At 38.1% G+C, this 21,143-nt stretch overlaps 2 protein-coding genes across 9 annotated transcripts in view; one reads left to right on the top strand and one right to left on the bottom strand.

Moving 5' to 3' along the window:
• LOC128870479 (protein pangolin, isoforms A/H/I/S-like) overlaps positions 1–21,143 on the bottom strand; it is a 306,016-nt gene that overhangs the window by 231,316 nt on the left and 53,557 nt on the right. The gene's annotated exons all lie outside the window — the stretch shown is intronic.
• Positions 6–1,589, top strand: LOC128870477 (uncharacterized). The gene is made up of 2 exons (XM_054113152.1): positions 6–1,040; positions 1,109–1,589. The coding sequence occupies exons 1-2, from the start codon at positions 837–839 to the stop codon at positions 1,412–1,414; spliced, it is 510 nt and encodes a 169-aa protein (XP_053969127.1). The 5' UTR covers positions 6–836; the 3' UTR covers positions 1,415–1,589.

Genomic DNA, 21,143 nt, shown 5'->3' with positions numbered 1-21,143 from the left:
TACAGTGGAGTCTGGGTATAAGGAACCCCCGGTATAATGAACACCTCGATATAGTGAACACCTAGAAATTTACATTGAGTACTCTAAATAGTGAACTATCGACAACTCGAAATAGTGAACAAAGCTTTAAACGCAACGGCAAGCATAAACTGTTAAAAAAAAAACTCAGAAACATTATTTACGAATTGAAGCTTTGCGAGGACCAAGTATATAACGCAGACGAGACCGGCTTGTTTTGGAAAATGCTTCCTGATAGAACGTATGTCAGCCAAACAGAAAAAACAGCTCCGGGGAGAAAAGCAGAAAAGGCCAGAATTACTTTTCTTGCATGTACAAATGCAACTGGTCAGCATAAAGTGAAACCGTTAATAATTGGGCATGCCAAGAAGCCGCGCTCCTTTAAGGCTTATGACATCCCGGTAGACTATCGGAACTCTAAGAATGCATGGATGACCGCCAACATTTTCAGAGAATGGTTTCACCATTGCTTCGTCCCTCAGGAACATACATTTATAATGCAACTCTTGACATTTTTGCAGAGTATTTATTCGTTTTTAATTTATATTAGGTTCAAAAATATTTACTACAGAAAGGATTACCAGCCAAAGCTATCCTTTTGCTTGATAACGCCCCTTGCCATCCACCAGAAGATGAACTTAAAACTGCTGATGGATCCATATTCGTGATTTATATGCCTCCAAATGTAACGCCTTTAATTCAGCCTATGGATCAAAATGTGATTCGCTTAACTAAGTTGTAAAGTTGTATTGTTGTGAAAGGATGACATCACACAATTTCTTAAACATTTAACTTTAAAGGAAGCTGTATCATTTTTAATGCTTGCTTGGAATCAGCTGCAGGCAAATGTAATAGTAAAATGTTGGAAGCCTTTATTAGAATGCTTAAATACTACAGAAGCAAATGAAAGCGAGGATGAAGACGATGATATTCCATTGAGCTTACTTCGTGAAAAAATATTGCAGGAAAAATGTGAAGAAGTTCATGATATACAGGGTCTGCTGCAAATTGTATTACCGGAGGTAATTTTATTCACCCTCTTGACAAGCACCTGTTAATTAAGTTTGTATGTGAACATTATTTGTTTTAGGAAACCTACACTGAACAAGATATTGAGAAGTGGAATTCAATCCAAGTTGACGAAGAAATTGATTTAGATAATTATGCCATGGATACTGAAGAATCTGGTAGTGACAGCCAAGGCGAAGGACAGATCGGAAATTTAATAAAAGCTACTGAAGCCATTAAAAGCTTCGATATAGCTATCGCATGGGCTGAAGCTAACACCACTGACTATGCTAGCATACTAGTACTGAAAAGTCTACGCGAAAAAGCGGTCCAAAAGTCAATTTCCGAACACAAACAGCAAACATCTATTCGTAAATTCTTTCAATAATATGTATGTATTTTTCAAAATATTACTTCATACAAATAATCTGTTTTGTTTATATAAAAAACCTGAATTTAAAGCTAATAAACCAAGTTAAAACAAAAAAAATGTCAACCTTAATATAGTGAACAACCTGGATACTGTGAACAGGCCTCGGAGAAATTAGTTCACTATATCCAGACTCCACTGTAAAAGATATATTTTGGAGTATGTACGTTTTACAATACTAACCAATAGTTTTAAAGTATTTCATCATTGTATATATGAATCAATTGACGGTCGTTGTTGCTCCTGTTGTTTCCCAAGAATCCATGAACAACTTTTTGGCAAGCTTTCCGAGCTTTAGCTTCGGAACTGTCAAGGTATTGTTGAAATTCTGTGTCCGTAAACAATTTCTCTATCTGTGGACCGACGAATATACCCGCTTTGATTTTCTCTGTTAACAATCTTGGGATCTTGGTTTTCAAGTATTGAAGGGCTGTGTTTTCCGGTTTTTTCCCCAAAGCTTTCACAAAATTCTTCATTAGCCCTCTGTCGTCTGTTTATACTTGCAGAAATATGGCGCCACCGAAAAATATACACAGACGTACAATGTTCATACCTAGCTCTTATTTAGCTGGAATTGGTAGAATGGGCAATTAGCTGGAATTGGTACAATGGGCAAATAAGCCTATTCTGCGATATATGTACATATATCATATCATACAAATAAATATTGTTTTTAATTATAGTGAGCTTAAGAACAGTTATTTTGCGTGACTCAATACGCAGGCTGGCATGATTTACTTTTGTTCGAAACCGTATTGTATACATCAAAAGGATATACGACAGACGATGAAACTGTCTTCATTCACATAATACGTTATAACTTCTACAATTTTTCGTCGATTCAGACAAACTTAGGCTTAAAATGTAGGTGACAAAATTGTCTTTCAGAAAATTTATCTTATGTCGATATAAAAAATTTTTTGTTCAAGGAAAAAGTTAATAATCTTTGATAATTAAGTAAAAAACGTAAAAAATGCCTGTTTTTTAACTTTCAACAGCTGTTTTGCGAAAACTACGACTTCCATTCACACGAAAAAAAATATTGCCATGTAGGTTATATGTGTGCCTTTCGAAATTTATGCAGAAATGGCGCGCACTGTTTTCGAGATGGCAGGTAATAACTGCACTATTGCCCAAAAAACAGGTTTTTTGGGAATATCTCGGAAACAGTTCTTTGAAAAACAAAAATCAGTTTTGGTTTCAGCGACCTCAAATTAGTCTAAAAAACGCTTTTTGGTCGAGGAACATTTTTGAAAGTGAGAATTCGTAAACTAGTGTAATACGCGTTTTTTTTTTAATTTTTAAACTATTATTTATTCTGTTAATAATTTGACATTACTGTTTATGAGTATTTAAAAGAATTTAAGCTTAGTAGTAATATGAATGAATTATGAATTATATCGCAGTATATGGTTGAACATTTTTGCATTACCACTAAATTACACCACCACTATCTTTGTCTGGTAGTTCAAATAAGAATTTCATTATCATATCATGATAGGGAAAAAATTGCACAATCCGTAAACAATTAGTGAAACTCATTTAATTCTCTAATGGTATGTACTATATGTGATAAAGTTGTATTTTAGTGTTAGCTCGTTTTAATTGTTATTCTATTAAAAAATGGTTAATATTGGCACTAAGACAATATATGGTAAGAACTTTTGTATTATTCGACTCGAATTACATAAATGACTAAATAAGTAAAACTGTCAAGACTGATATTTAACTAAACGCCGGTGATATCAGGTCTTAGCGGTGCAAAAGTCACTGTTTTCGAGCATTTTTGAGACAATTAATTTAAAAGAATTTTGAAGATAAAAAATTGTAGTAAAAATGTTCAGTGCAATTTTTTAATCGCTATCGCTTAATGTTCAGTGACAGCGAAGCTCGTGTTTTAACTATCATTTAAGAGATAGTGATATTGAAACGCTTATTGCATTAAATATTTAGTCCACTATATCTAGTAGTATCGCAGTCTTATTATTTTATCTAATGCATCACCGTTACAGGAACCTCTTTTTGTGTGAACAAGGGAATCAAATCAAATTTATATACATAAGTAAGCAGGAAGTAGGCTTATTGCACTCGCTAAAATATGTACAACAATAGTAGCACCAATAGAGCAAGTAAAAACCGCGGATAACCTCGAAGAATCTCGTCCTGTTGATATGCTAAAAACTAAAAGCAAAATTCTGGAACGTTGTGCACAAAGAATTATGTTAGAAGCTGATCTCTGTGAGTTGGCGTAAAATCTTGTAAAATAGTGTATAAATGATACTGTTTAAGGAATGATGATTCGAATAACGAACGATCTCAGAGGCAATCTCTATAAATCTAATAAGATGGAAAATATTTCAATGTGCAAAGGTTTGGAACTAGTTAATGAATAACAGGTAATATAAGTAGGTAGCAAGGTGCATTGAGAATCTAAGATGACGCCATTAAAAAACTTTACTTTTCGCGATTTTGACAAGTCTGACGTCAGCTCCGTTCGCAATACAAAACAAACCGAAGTGGGAGAAATTACATATTTGTGAAAATTCAGAGAATGGTTTGGTAGTATTGCGATTTGTGAGATTTAAACTAATCAAACTAAAACTAAGTTCCATGTGTTAAATTGTGAAAGCACAAATTAATATAAAGGCTCCATATGCAGTTTGTTTTCGTTTTTATGCGGAAGACGCCGTGGCAAGAAATATATATTTGTGTATGTGTATAATTTCTTGTGCTTGGTTGATTCCATTGCTTTCGCACACTCTTCTTCTTCACAAACAAGTAATTCCCTTTCCTTTTACTTGTTTATTCATGGGCTCTTACGACACGGCAAATTCGGAAGGCGCAATCGCGTATTCTATCATTCTTGAGTAGGTAGGTAGGTGAAATGGTAGCACTAAAGCACTGTTTTGATACTGGTATCATTATGAGGCCTCCAACAGGCAGATATCTACAGCCAGCCAGAGCTGTCGATGTAATGGAGAAGGTTGTTGGGATTTAGGTTGACGCACTGCCCCAGGCTGTCGAAAAAAGGAGCACCCATTGACCGTAATCGTCGAGCTGCCAGACCTAGACATTTAAATGGAAAGTGCTGAACAGTCTTCTTCTCTGAAAGGTCCCTACAGCTTCTGCAATGGGGTTTAAATGGTAAACCTAGCTTTTCCCCGCATAAGCCAATGCTCCAATGACTGGTAAATACTGTTACGAATTTAGAAATTGAATGGCGTGGAGCCTCCAGGACTTTCTGAGTCCTCCCTATATTGAACTGGGTCCACAGGGTTTTCGAAATAGCACATGAAGAAATGGAGCTCAATTTTTTCAGCGTTTTCCTAAGAAAAAAGTTGTGCAATTCAGCAAGTTCATTTCCCTCTCTGTTCCTATGTTCTGGAAACCAGATCAGAGAGAGATTGAATCTTCTCCTTACAGCTTACAGAACTTGATTAATTTGAAACTGCACTATGGCGTCGTCAGAGCCTTGATCGCGGCTTGGCTGGCGGAAAAAATATCAATATCTCCTTAGCTCCCATATTCATTAAGCATTTCGCATGCCTGCAGGATCGCAAAGACTTCTGTCTGAAAACAATAGCAGTATTCGGCAATTTTAGGGAAATACACAAATTGGCTAATTTAGAGAAAACCCCTGCTCCAACTCCAGATTCAATCTTGGAACCGTCAGTGAAGACAGAGGTACCAGCAACGGTACAGATTTTCCCCTCGTTCCAATCTTGCCCTTGCACGACCCTCAAACTCCAGTTTATGGATAGAGAGATCTATACAAAGTTCAGAGAAATACCGTGTTAACTCCTCAAAATTATTAGCATGTCTCTTGAGAGATCGCCTCCAGAAACCAACCTCCTTTAATTAGACTGCATATTGAGCAAATCGATGGTGCCAATGCATGCAGCCCTTTGCACCCTCCCCTGCTTAGTGATATTATAGCTGTTCCGAAGACCTTCTTACCAAACCAGGTATCCATACGTTAAAATTGTTAGAACCACTACGTTGAAAATCCAAACCACGACTTGTAGTTTGAGCTCCCATTTTTTTTTTTAAACATAAATTTGCAGGAGTACAAAGCTTTACTTTACCAAATTTTCAATGTGTAGCTCACAATGGAATTTAGAGTCAAAGTACCATTCCAAGATACCTAACTACCCTTACCAGGTGATATAAAGAGCTAAAACAAAAATGTATAGATTATAATAAGGAAACAACACATTAGCACTTAGTACAATAAGTCTATAAGCTATTTTCAAAACTATTTAATATTTAATAAATATACTCATAGTTTAAAATAGCTAAAGCTTAATAAAAAAACTTATAAATGAAACCTTGACATGGTGGCAGTGACCGGATCTGCAATTCCATTGTTGCGCAAGAGCAACGCGTGTGAGCAATTTTTATGATTTTATTATGATTTGCCACAAACGCACTTTTGAGTTTTTTCGTTAAGTTTTGCAACAGTTTATTACTTAATTTTAATAAGAGGACAGTTAAGTTTTCGTTTCACGTAAAATAGTCAACTCAACTTTGAAGGCTGCAATTCATCTCTGCGTGACAGATGTATTTACGCGCGATATCTAGACTGAGAAAGAAAAGGACTTGAAGAAAGGTATTGCATTCCCAAATTGCTTGTCGGTTAATAATTGCGTATGCCACTTCTCACCAACAAGCCTCAATAACGAGAACGGTAGTCCATAACACCAAAACAACAGCCAGTTAAAACCACAACAATTTACTAAAACAGCAACTAGGGATGGCTACATACAGTAGCGGTATGGCTTCCACTTGAATCATTGCTACAGTAGCCAATAACAATAACGGTATGTTTACTGGCATTTAGTGACGTAAATACAAACAAACATTTGTTTTTCCTTACCTTTGGCGTGATTGATTCGCGGTATGTATTTTTAAAAAATACTTAGCTGTTAAACCTTAGTAACTTAGTTATAACACTTAGCTGTACAACCCTTCTTCTTCAAATACATACATGTAACGTTTTACAAATAAAGAGTGACCAATTTAGAGGTATATATATATATAATTGACGTTTACACCGTTTGCTTTTTTGGGTATTTGGCCGAGCTCGTCCTCCTATTTTTGGCGTGCATCTTGATGATGTTTTACAAATGTAGGCCCCACAGTTTTAAACCAATGACGAACGGCAGATATTTTTTATGAGGAGCTTTTTCATTAAAGAAATACACTCGGAGGTTTGCTATTGCTTGCCGACGGGCGACAGCTATTCGGAGATTCGAACCTACGTTCTCCGAATGGTAGTCACGCACCAAAAGTCGGCCACGGTGGCAGCCGTTTAGAGCTATCGGATTGTAAATTTAAATAAACGTTAAATCAAATTGGTTGGGCAATCTTTAATATTTCTCGTGGAACCATTCGACATTTATTTTTTAAAGATGATCCCTTTTAAATGTTGGGATCTGCCGTCAGTCGCGTGTGAATTACTATTAAGTCATTCCCAATCTCTACAACGAAGAGAACGATTTTGTGTCGAAAGTTATTATAAGCGACGAGGCGTATTCCCAATTATGCGGTTATATCAATAAGCAAAACCTTCGGTTGAAAATCCGCGTGTGACGCACGAAGAGCTATTACATCCATTCAAAGCCCTTAAGGGAATATTCGACGGGTATGCGAAAATCCTGGGAACTTTGACAGCAGATGCTTTGATGTGATGTTAAAATCGGGGAAAAAACAGAAGATAACTTTGCTAATGTATACAATATTTTGCTCCATAGCTTTTCCACTTAGGCAACTTTGGGTAATATATATTCACAGTATTTTTATTTACTTGTTTCTAATAATATTTTTAAATAATAAACTAGCAGACATTGTTTATTATAGAATTTCGATTTCGTGGCAAAGCCCAATACGGGCCAAAACGCCAAAACAGCAAGAAGAACAGGGAGCGATGTGTCCTTGAGTAGAACAGGCTTGTGCAGTCCACAAAAACGGGACCGGATTGGCAATGGGTAAGTTGTTATTAATAAATTAAAAAAGGAATAATGAAACATTTTCTGGAATACAAGGCTAACTCAAAACGAAAATTGGCAAGAAATAAGGAGAAATTCCCGACAACTGGCGGAGGCCCATCTAAATAAGTCGTTTTGACTGCAACTGAAGAAAGGCTTAACGAATTGACGCAGGTAAGTATGCCAATAAATCATGCTGGGTCAGCGTTTGTGTTAACTGGTGATTCCACCGAAGAGGACATTAATTGGCTAACTCATGAACAGCCCGTAATTGAAGCTACAGCACGACGCACGCTCCATCTAAGCAGACCGAAGGCAGAATACAAGACGAAAGGCAGATTACAAAAAGTATGGTATAAAAAAAATAGTAGGACTATCAATAAGTTCGTGCGGTTTTACAACAGATGGCGTAACTTGATTATTATTCCATCGATCCACATTTCCAAACATTCATTGGAGAGCTACTGTCGTAAGGCACAAACGTCAGTATAAGTTTTTTATTTGAAGCGTAAACAACAATATTTTTACCACACTTGAAAATGTCGAATTTCGTGCCAAATAATGTGTTTTTGCGGGGAATTCTTCTTCATTATTTTAATATGAAGAAAAAAGCAGCCGAAAGTCATCGTATCTTGGTGGAAGTTTATGGTGAGCATGCTCTATCTGAGCGAACGTGCCAGAAGTGGTTTGCACGCTTTAAAAGTGGTGATTTTGGCTTGGAAGACGAAGAACGCGAGGGTGCGCCGCCAAAGTTCATGGATACCGAATTGGAGGAATTGCTCGATCAAGATCCGGCTCAAACGCAAGAAGAGGTTGCAAAAACTTTGGGAGTTGATCAATCAACCATTTCCAAACGTTTAAAAGCCATGGGAATGATCCGAAAGGTAGGCCATTGGGTGCCGTATGAATTGAAGCCAAGAGACGTTGAACGCCGTTTTATGGCATGCGAACAACTGCTTCAACGGCACAAAAGAAAGGGTTTTTTGCATCGAATTGTGACTGGCGATGAAAAGTGGGTCCATTACGACAATCCAAAACGTCGGGCAACGTATGGATACCCTGGCCATGCTTCAACATCGACGTCGGCGCAGAATATTCATGGCCTGAAGGTTATGCTGTGTATCTGGTGGGACCAGCTGGGTGTTGTGTATTATGAGCTACTGAAACCGAATGAAACGATTACGCGGGATGTCTACCGACGACAATTGATGCGTTTGAGCCGAGCACTGCGAGAAAAACGGCCGCAATACGCCGATAAACACGACAAAGTTATTTTGCAACATGACAATGCTCGGCCACATGTTGCACAAGTGGTCAAAACATACTTAGAAACGCTCAAATGGGATGTCCTACCCCACCCGCCGTATAGTCCAGACCTTGCGCCATCCGATTACTATCTCTTCCGATCGATGCAACATGGCCTGGCTGACCAGCACTTCCGTAATTACGATGAAGTCAAAAAATGGATCGATTCGTGGATTGCGGCAAAACCGACCGAATTTTTCACAAAGGGAATCCGTGAATTGCCAGAAAGATGGGAAAAAGTAGTAGTAAGCGATGGACAATATTTTGAATATTAAATTTGTAACCATTTTACGTCAATAAAGTTTCAAATTTCGAAAAAAAACCGCACGAACTTATTGATAGTCCTATTATAATTTTTAGAGAAGCCAAACGCAAGAGAAAGTGTTCTTATAGACTTATAAATTGAAATAGCAAATGAGAAGGTAAAGCGACTTAGAAATGAATATGTGTAAATATTATCTGTGTTATATGTAGTGCTTTTTATTTTTATTTATTATGTAATTATTGTGGTTAGGAAAATTAATTAGATCTCTAATTCTATTCCAATTGCCCCTGTTTCTTGTTTTTATGAAAATGAATTAAATTTAATTAATAAACTGGAATTAATATAAAACTTATTGCAATGAAGCATTATTTTGATCCTTATTCCTTCTGCTTCGCTGTCTATTATAGGATTAATTTATTCAGATATGGACTCTTGTTGTTGATCTGTATTTAAAATATTATCAGGATATTTTACTTTACAATGCTGTCATAAGTTGTGTAGAGTTCAGCATGTCTTAACAATTTTTACGGCTTTCTCTAGTACGTAGTGAAAACACCGGAACTTGTTTTTCAAAACTGTTTTGAATGGTTATCTCAACAGAATTCCTTGCTTCCTGCTTTCTTATTGACCTTTAGTTGCGGTGAGCCATCAACCGTATTACGCAACAGTTGTGTATGTAAGTTATAGGTATTGGTTCACTTTCCCTCTGGAGCAGTGATGATGCCTTGGTCCAGCGGCGGGTGTTGCTGACACGTCTCAGCTACTTCTTGATTCTAATTAGCCTTAGGATGTTTAGGTTGGGAGACTTGACTTCGTCCCCTTTGTTGGACTATTGGCCTTGTGGCTCAACAGTGTAAATCAATACATCAAATATTAACGGCGGCGTGCCGGAGTAAAGTCAATCGTTCTTTATTAAACAATTGTCTGGACAAAACTGATTATAAGAATGGAATGAATAAAAGACTAAAGCTAAGTACATAAATGGAAATATGAATCTAAACCTAAATACATAATAGGTACATAAAGATCATGCCATGGGTTTGTGGTCTGTAAAACCGACTCAGCATATTTCCGATCAGAATTCCAACGCTTGCGACACAACGGAAACGGCTGGCCGTTGCTCCGACTCACATTATTTTGTTTATGTTGCATATGTGGTCGGGTTCAGCGACATTGTTTGCGCGCGGGTTGCTCGGTGAATTCATTGCGAGGGACGTTCGATGATTTGGCTGTTAACTAGCCCCCCTTTAAGATTGTTGCCGTCCTCGGTGACACTTAACTCCTTTACCAGTTCTTGCAATTTGATGGAAGATCTTCTCCGGTACCAACACTGATAGATGATGCCAATACAGCCAAAGGCAAGGCTGAATGTTACACCAACCATGAACCAGACTCTGGGAGTCCCTCCGGAAAACATATCGTCTCTTAACTTCTGAATTATATGCAGATTGTGCTCATTCATCCTTTGTAACATTGGTAGGCTGAGCACTTGGTCGTGTCCTGTAATATTCAGCAATGGTGACGCCGCGATGCCTGGACTCTTGTTTACAACACCATTGTAGTTAATGTACGTGGTCTCGTTTATAGTCGCAATACGTTCAAATGTGATGAGATGTGTGCCTTCAATTGTCATCACGGGGCCGTCATCTACTCTTACTCTTGCTGATAGTTCGTTGACAACGATTATTCCTTCGTCTAATAGGGTAATCGGTTCCAAGTGGCTTGGCTGTGTGTGGCATAACGCTGAACCTCCGGAATGTAATCCGCTGGCGCATGTGTCATAAGCAGATTTCTTGCAGAACGTCGCAAAGTTGGTTGTAGCGCATTCTGTCACAGCTAGGACTCCATCGTCGCATTCAGCTACTATGTCATCATGTACTTGCAGAATGGTGTTATTGTGGGCAACAGGATATATCATAACCTTCTTACAAATAGTCTTAACATTAGGATATTCAATTATTATGTGGATTACTCTATTTGATTGAAATATTTTTATATTTGATACTGCCATTAAACTAACTATTGGGACCTCTGCGAGTTGTTCGGTAAAAATTGATTTTAAATCTTCGTGGTCGAGAATTGCGGGGTTTATGATGTTAGATTTGGCGAGCGTTATAGTGAGCATAAGGTTTTGGATTTCAGCGGTTAACATTCTATTTCGTGCAAGTAAAGTTTCATACAAATGAGGAGAGTCTACGAACTCGCCTTTTTTTCTTTAATTAATTTATTTACTGCATCAGTTAAAAGGTTAATTTGTTTCTGTGCTTGAGTGATTACTATTACTTGTCTGTTGTTTGATTCTATGAGCTCGGCTTCGGTAAGTTTAATCTTTTCTAAGTCTGATGCATCAGGCGTACCTGCAACGATTTTTAAAGCTGTTCCTAGAAAGTCTAAACTTCTGGCCATTCTATGGTGTACCGTTAAGCTAGATAAAATATTCTGAATATGGTCGATATCTACATCTAACAATTTTCGCATGTGTGACTGAGGGAAAAGTTTTGATAATTTAATTGTATCATCTATAATGCTCACGAAATTAGATAAATTTGTAGAATGTCTCACGTAACTATGTTGTTCCCATACAAAAACGTTTCCGTCCAATATCGGAATGTAGCTTGCGTGCGAGAAATCGGTGATGCGTGCGTGAGTTGTGGATAAGAGTATGAGGGTCACTCCGATGAACCTGTATGAAATGATTAAACTGAATTGTAGTAACTATCTGTAAGAATCTTATGCGTTATGACCTATGTTTACCTCACACTGTCCTTATGGACCACCCTCCCCTTAACAAGTATAGACGTTCCCAGGTCTGCTTGTACGGCGCCCTCTGTGCACAAGGGAGATAGTTTGTTACCTAATCTTTTGTTATTTTTGAGGTAAACTTTTTCTCCTACATCAAACATCCTGTTCTGTCTGTTCGGGTTGCATCTAGCTAATTGATCTTGCTGAGCTTTTATTAGTCGATCTTTGATTTTTTGCTTAATTTCGTCCGGTATAGAGTGAATTACATCGAGTGGTTTTTGTTCTGTTACTGAATGTATGGTTTTATTATATTCTATTGTTGCTCTCATGATAGCCTGAACTGTATCGCTAACTTTTTTATCCAACTTTAAACACCTTGCGATTTCTATTAATGTACTGTGGAAACGTTCCGCTTGCCCATTGGAACAGCTTTGTAATGGGGGGGCGTTTACAACGTCAATGTTAAACTGATTTTTTAACAATGAAGTGATCGTTTCGGAATTAAACGCTGGCTCATTGTCGCAATAAACGGTTTTGTGTTTGGAAATGTATTAATTATAAGTAAAATGGGGTTAACAATATCGACTATTGATCTAGAAGGTAAGGGCTGGACGACGGTGAATTTGGAAAATTTATCGATGCAAGTCAGGAAAAGTTTCTGATCGGTAGAAAATATGTCAATGTGTAACATTTCTCCGACAAATGAGGGAATTGGCGTCTTCCCGAGTTCTTGTTTTTTGGGGTGTCGGTCGTACTTGGCGATAGCGCAAACTTTGCAATTTAGTACAACCTCGTTAGCCAATTTAGTAATTTTTGGGAAGTAGTAGTCCCGAAGTATCTGTTTTACGTTTTCTTGTGCCGCTCTGTGCGCACGATTATGTTCGGTGTTGACTATTTCTATCTGTTCGTCTTTGTTAGTGATGTCTGACACTATTCTTTTGCAATGCCAGAATTTGGTTGTCGGGAAAATTGAAACCAGCTCATGTTGAAATGCAGCTAAAGTTGTGAGTTCGCAATAAAACGCGTTTACAACATCGGGGTTCACAGCAAGTTTTAATGTTTCTATGAGATTAATTTTATCTGTAAATTGAATTAAGTGACGGGTTTTTTTGCCAAATACAGGGTGGCTGATGAATTTTGCTACATTAAGAAACTCAAATAACTTTTTTTTTAGTGTATGGAATCATTCATTTTTTTTTTCAAGTTGAAGGTCATTAAATTTTATTAAATGTAGCTTAACTAGTTTTAAAAATAATTGAATTTAAATGCCCCCATGCTCGTTGACACAAGTGCGGCATCTTAGTAAAAAGTTGTTCATTGCTGCTTTGAGAGTTGCGACAGGAATAGCCGCAATTGTTGCCCGAATGGATTGTTTTAGTTCATCCAAATTTGTTGGCTTTGTTTTATAAACTTCTTGTTTACATAAATCCCACAAGAAAAAGTCAGGTGCAGTAAGGTCAGGCGACCTGGGGGGGCCAACGAAATTCGGAGTTTCTTGAAATCAGTTTATTGGGAAATTTTCGTCGCAACTCTGTCATAACAGTCTGGGCTATGTGAGACGTTGCCCCATCTTGTTGAAACCACACAGAGTTGAAAGGAATTTTCTTTCGGCGTAGTTCTGGATAGAAAAATTCTTTCAGCATTTTCAAATAACGGTCTCCAGTAACCGTAACGGTGTGACCATTTTCTTCAAAAAAATAAGGCCCGACAATACAGCGTGAAGAAACCGCACACCACACTGTCACGCGAAGAGGATGCAATTCCGTCTCGTGGAGTATCTGTGGGTTAGAAGTACTCCATATTCGACAATTTTGTTTGTTCACATTGCCGTTTAAATCGAAATGGGCCTCATCAGACATGAAAAGGCAGTTTAACATGTTTTGGTCTTCTTCCACCATTTGCAGGATCTTCTGGCAAAATTCCAAGCGAATCGGCAAGTCTGCTGCATTCAGTTTGTTAACCATTTGAATTTTGTAGGGAAATAAGTCTAAATCTTTGTGCATTATTGTTTGCAAAGACAGTCGGCTGACACCCAGTTGAGCAGATAAGCTTCTTGTTGAAACCCTTGGATTGCTTCGTATAGCTGCAGCTACAGCAGCGATCGTTTCCTCCGTCCGAACTGGTGGGTTTCGATGATAAGGCCTTCTTGCGACTGTTCCTTGCTCAGCAAAATTATTCACCAGTCTCATTATGGTCCACCTGCTCGGGGGATCGCCGCCAAACATCCGCCTGTACTCTCTCTGTACCAAAACTACGGACTCCAGTGCGTGATAGCGGCGGACTATCCAAATTCTTGTTTGCGTGTCCCAGTTATCCATTTTAATAAATTTTAAAGATCAATCTGCAAATTAAAACAAAAATGGAACAGATAACTTAAAAAGAAAAAAAGTTATTCAATTTTTTTTTGGTAGCGGCTTTCATCAGCCACCCTGTAGAATAAGTCTTCGATGCAACGAATAACGTGATTCTTCCAAAGTTATCTGATTTCTATAACAATTTAGGGGGTTATCAGTTGTTTGTATAGTGTATGTAAGGGATACCTCACTGTGAATAGTGGCTATGTTTGATTGCGTTTCGTCTTGGAGAGCGTTAAGCTCTTGCCTAGATAAGGCATCTGCGACAAAGTTTTCTTTCCCTGGCTTGTAATGCAATTGGGCGTTATGTTGTTCAATAAACGCCTTCCACCTCTTGATTTTCGCATTCGTATTTTTCTCAGACACTGCGAACGTGAGAGGTTGATGATCTGTAAATATATGTAGCTCTCTTGTACCGTAAAGGTAATTCTGCAGTTTGCCGAGGGCCCATACAATCGCCAACAACTCTCTTTCGTTGGTAGCAAAGTGAGTTTCGCACGTTTTTAGCGTTCGGGAGATCATGGTGATGGGTCTACCGCCTTGAGATAATACTGCTCCAATGCCATTTGCAGAAGCATCTGTAGTCAAGTCAAAAGGTCTTTTGAAATCAGGGTACATGAGCATAACATCTTCTGATGCTAGTATGTTTCTCAATCGGTTAAAAGCGTCGCGTTGAGATTCGTCAAATTGGACTGTGACATGTGTTTGCTTACAGTGCCGTTTTCGCCTTTTAGTATATTAGTCAAGGGTCTTGCTATGGCTGCAAAGTCTTTGATAAACACCCTATAGTAGCTGGCTAGGCCTAGAAAAGATCTCAGAGAGTATAAATTTTTTGGTTCAATGTACTCTTGGATCGCCTTGACTTTTTCTGGGTCTGTTTTTGCTCCCTCGCTAGTAACAATGAAGCCTAGATATTCGACACTTTCTTTAAAAAATTTCGACTTTTCCTTGGAGATTCTCATGTTAGCATCGCAAAGTTGCTGAAGTATTATATCGATATGGCGGACGTGGTCTGCGGCATTTTCAGAGAAGATAATTACGTCATCCACATAGACATAACATATCTTTCCGATCTGTTCTCGCAAAATATCGTCGATTGCTCTTTGAAAAATGCTTCTCGCATTTTTTAGACCAAAGGGCAAACGACAGAATTCGTATTTTCCGCCATTTATCGAGAAGGATGGCTTTTCACGATCGTCCTCCGCTAGTTAAATCTGGTGGTATCCGGATTTAAGATCCAGTATGGTAAAAAACTTAGCCTTTCCGAGGTTAGCTAAGATTACCTGGATACTCGGCATCGGATATCGGTCGGCGATGGTCTTCTCATTTAGTTTTCTAAAGTCAATGACCAGCCGTTTATTCTTATTTCCGTTGGAATCTATTCCTTTCTTATCAACAACCCAGACTGGGCTATTATACGCAGATCTTGATGGCCTTATGATGCCATCTTTCAACAGCTGTGCGACTTCGTTGTTTACAAAATCTTACACGCCTACTGGGTATGGATAGGGCTTTGAATATACCTCCTTATTGTCTACAGTCCGGATCCTGGCGACGACTGAAGTATTGTAAGGCAGTGCCTCGTTAGAGGTCGCGAGTGCACTAATTCTCTTCAGTATCATTTTCTTGAATTCGCCTTTTACGGAATTTGGGACTACGATATCATCGACACGTGTAAAGTTCACGTTATCGCACGGATGGTGATTGAGTATTTCCGAAGTATTACCGTAGTTTATGCTGTTTTCCATCAGGTCAATAGTTACCCCCGCCTGCGTGAGCAGATCGAAGCCTATTATAGCATCAAAGGTGTTAAGGGTATCTAATATGAAAAACGTGGCAACTTTCCCAAAAATTACTATTGAACATTTTTTTTGAATTTTACTGGACCCATGAATGGAGTTCACAGTAAAAGGGGTGTCGACTGGTGTTACGTTTTTTAACTCCTTTACGGGTTTAATGTAACTTTTTGCCGCCCCGGTGTCGATAAGAATCTTTAATGTTTTGCCAGCCAATTGACGCTCGACGAACGGCAATCGGGAACGACCTCTAAAAAATTCAATAAATCGTTGTCCTCGGGTTCGCCACTTTCGTCATCTATTTCAGCACGCGCAGTTTCGGCCATTTCTTCGTATTCTTTCTCGTCTTGGGTAGGCGCTCGTTGCGTAATATTGTTAATCTTTTGGCGCCTATAGCCTGACGTGCGTTCTGAAGTGTTATGCCTTTTCCGAGCCCCGTCTTGTGTAGAATAGCCCTGTGGCTTTCCCCAATTGGTCTGTTGTCTTAACTTGGACATCGAAGGATCAACCTCCATGGGTTGAGCCTGATACTTTGATTGTGGCTCTTTGTCATTCGCTAGCGTTTTAGGGTCAGCTTGCTGTGCCCTGCTTTGGCCTTGATTTCCCACAAAATGTGGATTTCTTTCCTGGCCCCTGCCTTGTCTAGCTTGGTTACGATTGCCAAATCTAGTATTATCGCCCCTATGGTTTCTTTCTTCAATTACTTTAGCATAAGATGCAGCAAATGCGCTTCTTTCGATGCTATTTTCAGCCTCACGGGCCACTGCTAATGCAGATGGCAAATCCTTGGGCTTCGCTGGGATTACTAAAGATTTTAGGGGCCTCCTAAGTCCTGCCATGAAAGCGTGTAGTGCATCGTCTCTAATTTCTGCACAAAGAATGGACGCAGCTTGCTCGTCATGAGTCATTACTATTTTATTTGTGACCAGAGTGAGCTTCTTTTCTACCTCATCGTAATATTCCATTAAGTTTAGGTCACCCTGCCTAACCAGTTCTAGTTGCTGCCTAAGTACGCGCAAGGATGTTTTGTCTGCGTACGAGCAGTCGAGCCTAGCGATAATGGCGTCAAAATTAAGCACTGTATTGTGCGACGTAAGGATGGCACGAGCTGGACCAGTTACTTTGTTTTTTAAAATGGCCACAGGCTCGTAATGCGCCTCGCTGCCTACGTATCTTTTGAAAATTTCATATGCGTCTATAGCCGCCTGTCGCCACGACACGTATTCCTCATGATTTCCATTGAAGCTAGGCACTGATTTTACAATGTCTAACTTCACCTCACATCCCACACTAGGGTCAATTGTTACTCTCTGGTATGTTTCAACTTGTGGGGTCTCTATTCTTAACGCATTAACCTGACCTCTAACTGTTTCAAGTTCCGCTCGGAACTCGTCTTTTAGTCTCCTCTCTTGTTCGAGGAGCGCACTGTTTACCGCACCTTCTACTAACCCTTTTAGTAATGCCGGCTCCATTCCTAATTCACCGTTTCTTCCTGGCCTAAATCCTATTTCTTGCTCTTCGTCACTGTCGTACTCTATCTTTATATTTCTATAAGCCCAAGTCATGAGCAGCCAATGAAGCGAAAATATCAACTTGTTTCTCTTTTTTTTTCAACAAAAAAACTGCACTTGCACGTCAATAATTTCGCGACTATACCGCAATGCTCACTTTTCGTTTTTCATCAATACTTTTTCTAATTTTTACCGAACATTCACTTACATGTTCTTGTTTAGGGCCATGGTGTTCCTAACTTAATAGATATCGTAAGATTATCTAATTCCAGTTTTAACTCTGTTGGGCGCCAGTTATAGGTATTGGTTCACTTTCCCTCTGGAGCAGTGATGATGCCTTGGTCCAGCGGCGGGTGTTGCTGACACGTCTCAGCTACTTCTTGATTCTAATTAGCCTTAGGATGTTTAGGTTGGGAGACTTGACTTCGTCCCCTTTGTTGGACTATTGGCCTTGTGGCTCAACAGTGTAAATCAATACATCAAATATTAACGGCGGCGTGCCGGAGTAAAGTCAATCGTTCTTTATTAAACAATTGTCTGGACAAAACTGATTATAAGAATGGAATGAATAAAAGACTAAAGCTAAGTACATAAATGGAAATATGAATCTAAACCTAAATACATAATAGGTACATAAAGATCATGCCATGGGTTTGTGGTCTGTAAAACCGACTCAGCATATTTCCGATCAGAATTCCAACGCTTGCGACACAACGGAAACGGCTGGCCGTTGCTCCGACTCACATTATTTTGTTTATGTTGCATATGTGGTCGGGTTCAGCGACATTGTTTGCGCGCGGGTTGCTCGGTGAATTCATTGCGAGGGACGTTCGATGATTTGGCTGTTAACTTGTATATATATTTATATACATATCTACACTTTGAATGAAGTAAGAACTGTCTACGTAAAATTGATGTGTTTGTGGACATACTCAAGTAAAGACGTTTCCCATATGTGAGAATCATGATTTGAATAAAGATACATACATACAGATTACCAAAAAGTAAGTAAAAAACTCACAATCATCACATTTACGCCCTAACAGCTTTTTCTACTACAGTATAAGCAGAGAATGTTAATGCAATGAGAAGGTGCAAATGTTACTGTGAGCTTTTTTTAGTACAATTGAGATTTGAAAGATTTGAAGTAAGGGAATTTAGCACACCGAGTTTATAGACACCTCACTGACTTTTGCCCACACAAAAATTAGAAACACCACACATCTTTCACCTCAACACACAACACATTTCTCACCTCAACATTAATCCAATTAAATTTTTACTATTTTCGTATTTTTGAAATAATAAGCGAATACGTAAAATTTATTGCATAATTTTTTTTTTCAATTACATTAAAAAAAAAAAGATTTAAAAAAAAAAAATGATAAAAAAAAAGTTTGCGCCGGGAATTGAACTCGAGTCTAACATGTGGCGAGGAAAAATAGGCGGTGCGTTTATTTCTTCGACTGCTTATTTTTTTACCATTTTGTTACTTTTGAAATGATAAGCGGATACATAAAATTTATTACAAATTTTTTTACGATTACATTAAAAACAAAAAATTTAAAAACGAAAAAATGGCGAGTCACGTGGGGAGGATAAATACGCAGAGCGTTTATTTCTGCGTTGTGAACAAAAGGTTTTGTGCATGCGCGCGACGCGAATAAATTTTAATAAAGTTCTGAAAGTAGTTCATGAAGTTTTTCACTACACACATATGTACATAAATGAACGTATACTTTATATGTATGTAAATAAATGATGGTATATGATAATATACATAAGTACATAATATGTATTTACATGTCAATAGAAGGTATTTGCATTCAGAAACAAAGAACGGTTTAAGATAAATCAACACTTATTTTATATTGTATGTCAATTTATAGTTTATGTATTCGACAGCATTTACATACATACACATGGTAGAAAAAGTCTGCGTTCACCCAGTGTTATAAAGTATTAAAATAATTTAACGTGTTTATCTTACAACTCTCAGTTATTTCTTTTCACTTATTTCCAAGAAAATTATTCGTAGAGGGTATGCACAAACTTTTTTGGAGTTTGAACTGCGTCGTGTTCAGATAACGGGATTGTAGTACAGTTACTTAAATAGGCTGAGCAGAAAAAGTGTGCGTTCATTTCGAATAGTGACGATTATTTGCATGGCAATTACGTTAAATTTAATTTTAAATCATTCATGTAGTTGACGCCGTTAAGAACAAATCTAAAGAGGGAAAAATTGATATTAGAAATACATTTTTTGTTACTATGTACCAAAGGCGAAAAGAAATAGATATTGGTGAAAGGAAAATCATTGTAAGTTTGTGGCAAAATAGTAAGAGGCAATACTCCTCGGTCCAAAGAGTGATAAACAACTTCAAGCAAACGAATTGTTTGGAATCTAAGTCTCGTTCTGGGCGTCCAAAAAAACTGACGGAAAGAGAAGAACGCAACATAACTAGTCTTGGGAAGTCTTATTCACGCGTAACAGCAAGCCAAATTTCAAAAGACATAGAAGTAAAATACCAAAAGAAAGTACATCCAGATACAGTAAGAAAAATTCTAAAAAGAATCGGATGTCATGGCAGAGTGGCCCGAAAAAAACCCTTCATATAGCGAGTAAATCGACTCAAGCGGATGGCTTTCGCCAAGGAATACGTAAACAAGCCACCTGTGTTTTGGAATAGTGTGATTTTTTCAGATGAGAGCAAGTTTTGCATTTTTGGGATAAAAGGTCGTAAAATTATTTGGAGGAAAAACGGAACGGCACTTGGAAAGCAAAATCTGGTACCTACGGTAAATCATGGGGGAGGAGGTGCCATGATATGGGGGTGTATGGCTAGTTCGGGCGTTGGAAATATACAGTTTATTGAGTCGATAATGAGCAGACATGATTATCTCGATATTTTAAAAACGAATTTGAGAGAAAGTGCAATGAAACTGGGACTCGGTGAAAGATTTGTTTTCCAACAGGACAACGACCCGAAACACACAGCAGAGATTGTTAGGTTGTGGTTGTTGTATAATGTTCCAAAACAACTTCGCACACCCCCACAATCACCTGACCTTAACCCCATTGAGCACTTATGGGACGTTCTAGAAAAAAAAAATACGAGAGCGTACAATAACTAGCAAGGAAATGCTTAAGAACGCGCTTAAAGAGGAATGGGAAGCCATAAGTCCAGAAATAACAGCCAAACTAGTTAGATCAATGAAAAGACGCCTTCTAGAAGTCATAAAAAGGCGTGGATATCCAACTAGCTATTAATTTTAAAACAATTCTATGATCTTAAGCCTTTTATTTTATTATTATTGAAGTGAACGCAAACTTTTTCCGTTTAGTTTGAATGGCCTTTTTAATTTTATGTGATCTCATTTTAAATTTGATTTTGTTATTGGTAGCGAAATATGTGTGATAGTTACGTTTAAGTGAACTAAATAAAACTCATTAAAAAAAATTTTTGAAATATTTATTGTTTTCAACTTTTTCTAATGCAAAGAATATTTGCATAGGTGAACGCAGACTTTTTCTACTATGTGTATGTATGTATGTACATTTGTATATGAAAAACAATAATGCACAAGCGCAAGAACATCATATCACATATGCAAGTATGCCCAAATAACCTTGACTTATGTATGTACACATGTCACAGCACATCACATTCTGACAAGAAATCAAATACACATACGCACTAGTGAACGAGTTTCTTCCTAACAAGTG

The sequence above is a fragment of the Anastrepha ludens genome, chromosome X (genome assembly GCF_028408465.1).
Source record: "Anastrepha ludens isolate Willacy chromosome X, idAnaLude1.1, whole genome shotgun sequence".
In the NCBI taxonomy this organism is placed as follows: Eukaryota; Metazoa; Arthropoda; class Insecta; order Diptera; family Tephritidae; genus Anastrepha; species Anastrepha ludens.
This window is presented reverse-complemented; position numbering and strand designations above follow the sequence as displayed.